Genomic DNA, 9,531 nt, shown 5'->3' with positions numbered 1-9,531 from the left:
GCTTCCTTGTATACAATGGCCGACCATTTTCTCTTTTGTTGAAATGGATCTCCAGTGTAGTTAATTGGCTCGCCACATTAGCTTTCTTAATCGATTTCGCAACCACTGCAATTTAGCGGAGCTATCGTACCCATAATTCCATTTATACATTCAAGTGATTGACCACACCTACAAAGTGTCGACTTATTCATATTAATAAATCAGGGTTGTATTTTTTGAATTCGTGATCTTTTTAAGAGACTCGAATTCCAATGTTCGTGGGGCTTTTTACATCCTCAGTGAACTATATGCCCCCGTTTCTATCTTTCATTCAAAATCTTCTTTTTAGCCATCTGGGTTTGGTTTATTATTTAATAGTCATGTCTGGTATATATTATATACATATATATATATTTATTTATCTTGTACTTTGGGGGATGTGTCCTTGTCTGGTCCTATTTCTATATTATTTGAAGTCACCATACAGTATAAGTAATAAAAATTATTAAATGATGTTGAAAGTATTTTATTCTATTACAAGGTATTGTCACAGTACAGCTGTGCCTGGGGCAAACATTTTAATTCCACGATCAAAACATTTGAAATGAAAGTGCTGCTCAGATAATGGGGAAACATTCCATTTTACAGTGAGTGTACCAGTCAAGTCCCGTGACTTTCCAGTCTGGAGTCCTTTTTCGGTGAGAATCAAATCTGACCAGTGTGACAGCAATGTGCTACACTGAATAATTTCTTTGTCAAGGGGTGTAACACCTATTGACACTACTAGGGAACCACTGGAATATGTTTGGATAAGAGAATGACACTTTTGAAAGAATTTGATTACTTCTTTAGGTTCTATACCTAAGTTGAGGAGGCAGTCAAGCTCATCAATTACCAGAGAAAATGGCTGCTCAGTCCAACCATGGACAACACTTTCAATAGACAAAAACAGAGCCTGAAGCGGACATAGGGCAGGGTTAAACAAAAAATTGAAAGGATTTGAAGGGCACTGGAATTGGAGTGAATCCTTAAGGGTGTGCAGTCCACCGATAAAAACCACCTGATTTTTAATCAGTAAGTTGTTCAGGTTCCATCCAAGACGGGTTCCAACATTGTGGTAGTAGCCAACTGATTGACTAAATGAAACTAGACAAATTCTTCGACCTTGTCGGGCACTTTGGGTTAACAACGAATGGAGGAATGGCGATCCATCACTATGCTGAACAATTAGAACGGATTTCCCGTCTATCGGAGTTTTGTCCAGCATTAAGGCCTTCATAACGGTGTCTGCCATTTTCTGCAAACAGAAAAATTATCCAGGAATTCGATCTTTTAACCGATGCTATGAAAATTTCAATAACTATTGTTGATAATATATACCTGTTTCACGTGGTTTATCCTGGTTCATCCACGATATTTAAAAATGTGTTGCCATTATTTTGTAAACAAGCAGACAACACATTTCTAAATGGTGCTATGAGTGCCATCTAGGTAATGTCACTGGCAAAGTTTGACTTTCACAGCGTTCTGTTGGAAATTTTTTTAACTAGAAGTTTAAAAATTTAGAAACGTTTTCTGAATTAAAAATCTTCATCTTTTGATGTTTATTTTCTTAGTAAATTTAGTTTTTTTCTGTTGAGTATCAGAATTAATTTTCATTTCTTAATTCTGATTCTCTTCTTGTGACAAATCAAGTTTGGAATATTTTTTTAAATTTTGATTGGGCTGGGTTGATTCGTTGTGTGTAATCTTATTTGAAAATTCGAATAAAAATCCTTTTCTCATTTGAAGTTCTTCATTTTATTTATTCTGTTTTTAATCTATTCATTTTTGGAACGGAGTACATTTTTTTTCTCATTTGGCAGTACTGTCAGTTACCCCTGTACCACCCCCACCACCTCCATAAATATCGGACCCCCTCACAATGGCGGGAAATTTTTAGAACCGCTGCAATTTTTGTTCATGGTTGGTATATTGCAGTTGCATAAAGCAAATGTGTTTTGCTTAAACACGCGAGAGAGGATGGGGGTAGAAAACAATACCCTTCCAAATTAGCAGCGGTACAAAACATTTCCCGCCATTTGGAGTTGGTTAGATATTTAGGAAGACGAGTCTATACCGCCGTACACTACATTGTAGTTGGATTAGTGCTCATCTGATATCGGTCGCCATGTGAGCTGTAATCATTTCATCTGCCTTATTTGTTTAAACATAATAAAGAAATACTTTGCTAGCTATCTAAGGCGTGCAAATGTGGTCAAGTGAAACTGTAACCAGTGGTTTCGTTTGTTTCGATCTAGTTCCCCTAGAAACAGGAGCACAACCAACGGTTTCATATGAAACTATTTGCATGATAAGGTAGGCAATTTTGTAATATCTTCTATTATCGCGATTAACATCAACTGCATTTGATTCGGTATGGCTTAGTGTTAAATTTCAGATACCTTTTACTAGTTTTCTCGAAATCTAAATCTCCATAGCTTAGGGTATGGGATGAGAAGGGAGGGGTAATGACTCATCGCTTCATGGTTGACGAATAGCAGGGAGATAGCATGTACCATTAGACAGTAGAATCCTCCATGCACTGAGCGGTGCATGTCCATAGAGACTGTAAATTCTATATTTACGGAAGTCTTCCAAGGAACTGTTATGATTAAATGATATCTATGCCGTTCATAGAATCGTTATGGGAAAGTAAAGAAGGTCATCCGGGTATCTGTCGCTTTTTCTGGCAACGACTGTAATACAGTAACGAATAACCAATCCCATAGGTAGTAATATTTGTCATTGGGCCAGCGTATATCCTGAAAAAAAGCGTTTTTGATATATATGTTTATATATATATACAGGTACGTTGGCGGTTTCCTTATTTGTTTTCCCATCGTTTCGTAGAACTATAAATATTGTAAGTGACATATTTGGGGTCCAGCAATCCCATGGTAACTGTGCTGTCCATTATATTTATGTGCAATAGATCTATACCTGACCAGCTAACAGGATGATGGAGCGCCCTAGATAATTTTTTTCTCACGGGAGTTCTTTGCCTTTGAACTTACTGCATATGCGGATAAATCGATAAGCTGAGCCTCTTACATATTTATGTAAGACGTAGAAATGCATTTCATCTACGATTGTGCAATAGGAAGTCTTGCATGTCCTCTTATTCAGCCTACGAAATCATAAATTAGCCTTGATCTGCCAGTAATAACACATTCTTTCTTAATGCTACAAATATTTACCATATAGAATACCGCTAGTATATCGGTCTAATTGTTCGAATTTTGACGCGCCAAATAGTCCCCTACCTCTAGTCCAAGACCCTGAGTCCGACTGCCAGTGTGGTTAAATTCGTGGTCTTTCAAATGGAGAACGGGCAACGACGCCTCACGAATAACAAGTAGGTCGATGTAGGATGTAGTCGATGTTTATCTTCTTCTGGGTAAAGACGGTCATCGTGGCTTATAAATACCAGTCGTCGTGTTCCTTCAGGACAGTCCAGATTTCTTACCGGTTTGCGTACAACGGGAATGCTTTTGTAATATGTCTAAATTAATTTCGTGACCTTATTTATAACGTGGCGTTCAAATGTCAGCTGTAGTCTAACATACTGCAAAGACTTCATTACTCAGTCGAATGCCTGTAATGCATCTTTGCTAGATGCCTCCTTATTTCTACAAAGTTACAAATATCATGGAATAGTAAAATATTGGTATCTTACCTGGAAATTTTGGGACTGTATTGGAAACCGGGCTTAATCTACGTACTCAGTACATTTTGGACAATCAGAGACTGGTAGTAAGTCATAATTTCATTTCCTCTGTTATTAGTAAATGTGGACAAACAGTTATTTGATTTGTGTTGCTCATAAATATTTGGCTCTTTCTAGTGTATTAAATTTTCTGTAGACCCTGTTGGATATTTTGGAAGCCATGGCTCTTAACGATAACACTAGTTTGTGCCAACCTGGAGATGCAGTTGATGAGGTAGGCATTAGGCATTTATTTTGCAGTCAGGATGTGGTTAGCTATCATGTGTCTTGAAGTAGTGTAGCTTGGTAAGTTTTGTACTGTGCTTTGTACCTTTTAGTCAATCTCCATGTTCGGTTTTAAAGAAAACTGTTTGCTGATTTATTTCTTATTTCATCAAAAGATTAGTTTAATCTAATGGCCATGTCAATTTGTGTCCAACAGTTTGCAGATGCAATGGAGGAAACTGAAAGTCTCTCACCAGCAAATCTTAATCGAGCAAGGTAATGTTCAAAAATACAGATTGTGCCAATATTTTTGAAAACATAACCAACATGTTCATGTTTTACCCTTATTTAATTTTGTTATTTTTTTTTTTTTGCAGCCCATCTCCAAATGGAATGAATTTGGAAACAGCTATTGATCATTGCAGGGAAGCACTGGATTTGTTCTTTGATAACAAACTAACAGAAGCCCGGGCAATTATGGAACCATGGTAAGCAACTTACAATTTTCTTTGTCTATGTGTGCAAGCATTCTGATGAGAAAAAATAATAACACTAAATTCCATTTCATTTTTGTCTTTCTGCAGGAGTGAAACAAGTTATTATCACGCTTTAGGAAACAGTGTACTTGCTTTTCTTCAAGCAATCCTTACATTCGAGCAGGTGCTTAACGATTTTTTGCGAAACATTATGCAGATATATTCCAACGAAATCGGAATATGTGTAAGAACCTTCGGTCTAATTCTCTAATTGTGTCTACCTTCAGAGAGACATCGGTTCAGCAATGGATCTCGTAAAGCAGTCAATTGAAATCAGTAATCATTACAGACGAAAGACCACGCTCACGGAATCCTTTGGACGAATATTAAAAAGAACCGACTATAACTTGTATACTGAAGGTACGCTACCAAAATTTCTATACTGGCTATCTATATTTTACCATTCCCTTCATTTAGAACAGATTCATGCCGAGCTCTGCTACGCCGAATCCATGCTTTTGAAAGCAGTTCTCACTTTTACAGAAGATGAGACGTTGATGAGTTTTGTAAAAGGAGGTCTAAAAATTCGTTCGTGCTACCAATCATACAAGTAACTTTCTTTAAAATTTGGCAAATAATTATTGGAATATTATATCTAGTTGAAGTTGTATTTATCTCTCAAAATTACCAATAAGTTTATCGACTGTATTCTTAATGCTTAAATTTGCTACGACAGCTTGAAGATACACAAACAGGGAACATGCCGATATAACGTATTTCCTTTTTGCCACTATTAGGGAATGTTGGCATATGCTTAATCATCGAAAGTGGACAGATGACCATCACAAAGTTCACTTCGAAAGCGGTGTTCGTCTAGGCGCAGGGTCTTTCAATTTGGTGAGCTCATAACCTAAATTTTTTGGGTCTTTTTAATTTCTGATTTTCATTTTCAGATGATTTCCTTACTGCCCCAACGTATTCTGAAACTCCTTGAATTCATCGGTTTTAGTGGAAGCCGGGTAAGAATCGAAGTAGTTACTATTTTGGAAATTTCTTAGTGGGATTAGTTAATACCTCGACCTTCGTTCTAACAAAGCACTGGTTTATTAAATAGAAAGTAATTTGACTGTCCCTTTTGCAGAATGTAGGTCTACGAGAGCTGGAGAAAGGTTATGAATTGGAGCGAAGTATACGCCGTATTCTTTGCGCCATAGTCCTTCTCGGTTATCACCTCATCGTCGTTTACGTGCTAAGCAACGATGAAGGAAACCTAGTTCAAGCTAGTGCTATCTTGGAGGAACAGTTAAAAGTAATTTTAAACCATGCTGAAACCAACTTTTTTGTTTTAAGTAATAAGACTTGGTTTATCTCTCACCAGTTGAAGCCAAACGGCGTTTGGTTTTTGTTCTTCAAAGGAAGGCTGGAACTTGTACAGGCTCACGTCGATGATGCCATTGTTTGGTACGAGAAATCTTGGCATTCCCAGAATAGTTTCCCACAGTTTCATCATCTCTGTTTCTGGGAACTCATGTGGGCACACAGGCACGGTTTGATATATTGGCTAGACAAGCCCCTCGACGAGTCATGTAGTAATCATCTCTGAAATTGTTTTGTTTTTTTCAGCATGAAAATGGATTGGAAATCAGCTGGGCAATACGCCCGCCGCCTCTTTGAAGAGAGCAGGTGGTCAAAGTGCATATACGCCTATGTTCAGGCAGCGTTTTTGTGCATGGATAAAGAGGATGGAAACCTATCAGAAGCCGAACAACAGCGTTTAACCACTCTCATGCGGTATAATATGATCCTACTGCGTTCTTTCGTATTTCTTTTTTGTATTCAGTAGAGAATCAATGAATCTATTTGTATTTGAAACGCTTTCAGGGACGTACCGTCATACAAGCAGCGAATAGCTGGGAAGTCATTGCCGGCGGAGAAGTTTGTTATTCGGAAGAGCACACGCTTTTTCGCGCAAGGTGATAGACTGCGTCTCGCGGCGTTGGAGCTCCTCTACGTTTGGAACATTTTGAAAATTATTGGAAAAGAATGGGCGCTCATCCAAGCATGTTACCGTCTCATCGAACGTACTATAAAAGATCTCGAGTCTGGCAAACAAAGTAAATTGAACTTGCCAAAGCCATAATGTGTTTTATTTTAATCTTTCTCTTCTTACATATTTCATATTTATAGATAAATATTATTCTGATGATCTGGCACTGGCAATCCTCTTGAAAGGTTGTTGTCTTCGATCAATGGGGAGTCCGTTGCAAGCGGAAGAATGCTTCCTCCAAGTTACAAAGATGGAAAAACTTTTACAAGACGATACATACCTCATTCCCTATAGCGTGGCTGAACTGGGTTTTCTGTACCATTCTCAGGAGAAAAATGACCAAGCAATTTTATGGCTTGAAGCTGCAAAGTAAGTTTGTTTTCATACTGTCACCATTTTTATTATTTCTGTATAATTCATTGTGTTATTTAAATAGGAATAACTACAAAGGCTATAGCTTAGAGTCAAGACTCCATTTTCGCATCCACGCGGCTTTGAGCCAACTCAAATCTCCTAGTGACGAGGCCGATTCTGGAGTAAACGAAGGAGAAATGGTAATGAGTGGCTTAGACGGTGAGTTTCAACAAGCTCCTACACCAGCCGATGAATCAAAACGGACCACTAAACTATGAGCAACTCGTAGCTTTGCTGTCTCCTATGATCATCAGATTTGGTGGAGTTCCCATTTCTTCCCAAAATTAAATCTTAGTCACTTTTTCAATCATACCGGCCGGTTGTGATTTCATTGTATTCGCTATTGGTTGCACCGTCAATGACTAAAAAATCCCTTTGTTGAATAGTACCTTACAAGAGTCGCTTCGTTTTTCATTTTCTTCGACTTTCTATTTTTGTTAAATGTTAATTTGCGACATTCCGATACTGTATTGCTTTTTTAGTGATTCGTTGAAATTAATTATTGGGTTCCTGCCCACTCCCCCGGTCTTGACATTTTATTTATATTTATATTAAATACCGTCTGTCAAACAACTTAGATGCGCAGCAGTGTTCAGATGGCAAGAAATGAATAAAAGAAAGAAATAGAAAAACGTGTAGAATGAAAGTAAAAGAAACGGCTTTCTTTTCGGATGCTTCTTTCCCTTTCATTTTGGTTCATCATTGCCATCAGTGAAAGGGATTCATATGAAGCGAAAGAGGAGCAATGAGACGGGCGAGACGGCCAGAAAGCAGTCAGATAGTTTCCTCATGCTATTCTGCTCCATCGATCCTACCTATGTTGGCTTGAGAATTACACCATCTCCGACATTTTTTGTTGTGTAAAAGGATTGACTTGTCGATTTTCCCAGAAAGAACATGCAGCATAGCGATAAAGTTCGCTCATGCCAATGGTATGTCACTGGATCGATAATCGTCTCCTTTCTTGTACAGTAGGTAACAGATACCCTGTTTGTTGATCTACGTAACCGAAACAAAAAAAGACCTGTTGGTTGTTCTCCCTAGGCATATGTGCTTGAAAGAAGAGTAAACCCTCGATATTGAGCGGCGAAGTCGTAAGTCTGGTCTTGACCCACTTTTGCTGTAAGAATAATACGTACTGTCTCATTGTTCATTGTGGGAGGCATCTACCGGAACGAAGCTCACAAGCGAAATGGCGGGGTAAAAGGTAAAAAAGTATGACCATCAAACTTGATTAGATGGAATGAGTTGATTTATTATGCTTTTTATTGCAGTCGAAATCACGTGGATCGCCTGTCGTGACGTTGCAGTTGAAAAACCCATTATTTATCTTGGAAGATAAAAATTTTCGTGTCTGCACCTCTACTCTTTCCTTTCGGGCGAGAACTCGGTAGTGCAGAAGACAACTTGATTATATCATGTCGTCGCAGCAAGAAGTCTTTCCCTTCCCGGTAATTTGTTTGTCTTGCTTCTGATGACGTAAGATATTGCTAAAGAAAATAAGGGTGGAGCATATTGCGAATAGATACAGCGATGATTGGGTCAATATCTCACAACTGTAATACCTGAAATTGGTACTCAGACCCCGTAAGAAGGCGTCGTGATGCAAGGATTGCGGTGGAGCTATAGGCCGACGATCAATGCTCAACTTGTCGAGTGAGGCTCGAGTGGCATCGATCGGCTATGAATGCATGTTTTTGTTCCAGATTCTTTATCAGTTAACGTTTAGTAGAACTGCTCAACTATGTTTTTTGCCGATTATCAAAAGAAATTTACTGAATGATTGAAATTTGGAATTCTTGCAGGTCAAGCTCAACGAAACGTACAATTCTCTAATCACCTTTAATCATCGGGCTACCAACCGCTAGCAAGACTCCTCCCACCCTTCTTTGGGGTCGTTGTTTAATGGGAACCGGAAGTTTCCCAACCGAATTTCTCAATTCCTGCAGCTGATACAGCGAAAAGATGGCGGGGGTGGTAGACAAAGAGAAAACATGCCATAAAAAAAAAGGAGAAACATTTTACCAAGTAAGCATTTTGAAATTTATTTCATACGCCAAATGAGGACGGCGGCAAAAGTTTACGCACTGACATGCACAAACTCTATTGGCCATCATCGATCTAGCGCACCTTAATACGTATATTTTTGTTTGCGCTGTTGTCTGCAACCCTGTCTGTTCCATGTTTCAGTTGGTCCCTCGTTCTTTATTCATTGCTTTTTTTATTCAGTAGACAAAAGGCTAAGCTGTGTTGAATACGACGGCAAAGGCAGAACTTACAACCCTTACCGACAAAGGTCATTAGTTGTTTGCAAAAGGCTGCTGTTTTGTTTATGATGTTCGTCCCCACAACAAGCTCCACGTATAACATCAATGGCACTGTGGTATGCGATAAGCAAAAACTTTTTCAGCCGAAACTATATAGTCTCTGTTGTTTTGCCATTCCCGTTTGCCGCCTTTGGCTCAGTTCTTTCGATACGTGGCTGCACGAACGACGAGACCGGCGAGTCTGCGGACTACGGACTTCCCCTGGTCCCTCCACTGCGCGCAGCTCTCTTCAACATCTCCATGCGATTTGTTGACACACGGGAAGAAAGCCATACTCACCGTAGAGAATCAGTGGTAAGGAGCCAGTTCGTACTG

The 9,531-nt window shown here is 38.9% G+C and overlaps 2 protein-coding genes and 1 long non-coding RNA gene across 4 annotated transcripts; 2 read left to right on the top strand and 1 right to left on the bottom strand.

Annotated features, from left to right (window-relative positions):
• Nucleotides 1-489: 489 nt before the first annotated feature.
• LOC130687284 (elongator complex protein 6-like) lies at nt 490-1,443 on the bottom strand. The gene is made up of 2 exons (XM_057510438.2): nt 1,360-1,443; nt 490-1,276 (listed from the first exon to the last, which is right to left on the bottom strand). The coding sequence occupies exon 2, from the start codon at nt 1,271-1,273 to the stop codon at nt 527-529; it is 747 nt and encodes a 248-aa protein (XP_057366421.1). The 5' UTR covers nt 1,274-1,276; nt 1,360-1,443; the 3' UTR covers nt 490-526.
• Nucleotides 1,444-3,401: 1,958 nt separating this feature from the next.
• On the top strand, nt 3,402-7,433 carry LOC130687258 (tetratricopeptide repeat protein 39B-like). 2 transcript variants are annotated; one of them, XM_057510405.2, is made up of 15 exons: nt 3,402-3,774; nt 3,885-3,962; nt 4,170-4,228; nt 4,330-4,440; nt 4,537-4,612; nt 4,716-4,848; nt 4,906-5,038; nt 5,226-5,325; nt 5,382-5,447; nt 5,570-5,737; nt 5,807-5,970; nt 6,052-6,219; nt 6,310-6,542; nt 6,616-6,844; nt 6,912-7,433. In XM_057510405.2, exons 2-15 carry the CDS (start codon nt 3,909-3,911, stop codon nt 7,105-7,107), a joined length of 1,890 nt encoding a protein of 629 aa, XP_057366388.1. In that variant the 5' UTR covers nt 3,402-3,774; nt 3,885-3,908; the 3' UTR covers nt 7,108-7,433. The 2 variants fall into 2 exon arrangements, with proteins under 2 accessions (XP_057366388.1, XP_057366389.1); XM_057510406.2 differs by having other exon boundaries at nt 3,866-3,962.
• A 741-nt stretch (nt 7,434-8,174) lies between these two features.
• Nucleotides 8,175-9,504, top strand: LOC132087954 (uncharacterized). The gene is made up of 4 exons (XR_009420949.1): nt 8,175-8,340; nt 8,695-8,917; nt 9,119-9,272; nt 9,356-9,504. It is a non-coding gene; the product is annotated as an uncharacterized LOC132087954 (long non-coding RNA).
• Nucleotides 9,505-9,531: the final 27 nt, after the last annotated feature.

The sequence above is a fragment of the Daphnia carinata genome, chromosome 4 (assembly GCF_022539665.2).
Source record: "Daphnia carinata strain CSIRO-1 chromosome 4, CSIRO_AGI_Dcar_HiC_V3, whole genome shotgun sequence".
Classification (NCBI taxonomy): domain Eukaryota; kingdom Metazoa; phylum Arthropoda; class Branchiopoda; order Diplostraca; family Daphniidae; genus Daphnia; species Daphnia carinata.
This window is presented reverse-complemented; position numbering and strand designations above follow the sequence as displayed.

Bases quoted from the DNA above. Each gene is read 5' to 3' on its own strand.
- LOC130687284 (XM_057510438.2), bottom strand. From the start codon at position 1,273: ATGGCAGACACCGTTATGAAGGCCTTAATGCTGGACAAAACTCCGATA.
- LOC130687258 (XM_057510405.2), top strand. From the start codon at position 3,909: ATGGCTCTTAACGATAACACTAGTTTGTGCCAACCTGGAGATGCAGTT. The intron at 4,229-4,329 runs GTAATGTTCAAA...TTTTTTTTGCAG, and splicing joins GCAAATCTTAATCGAGCAAG to CCCATCTCCAAATGGAATGA. The intron at 6,220-6,309 runs GTATAATATGAT...AAACGCTTTCAG, and splicing joins CGTTTAACCACTCTCATGCG to GGACGTACCGTCATACAAGC.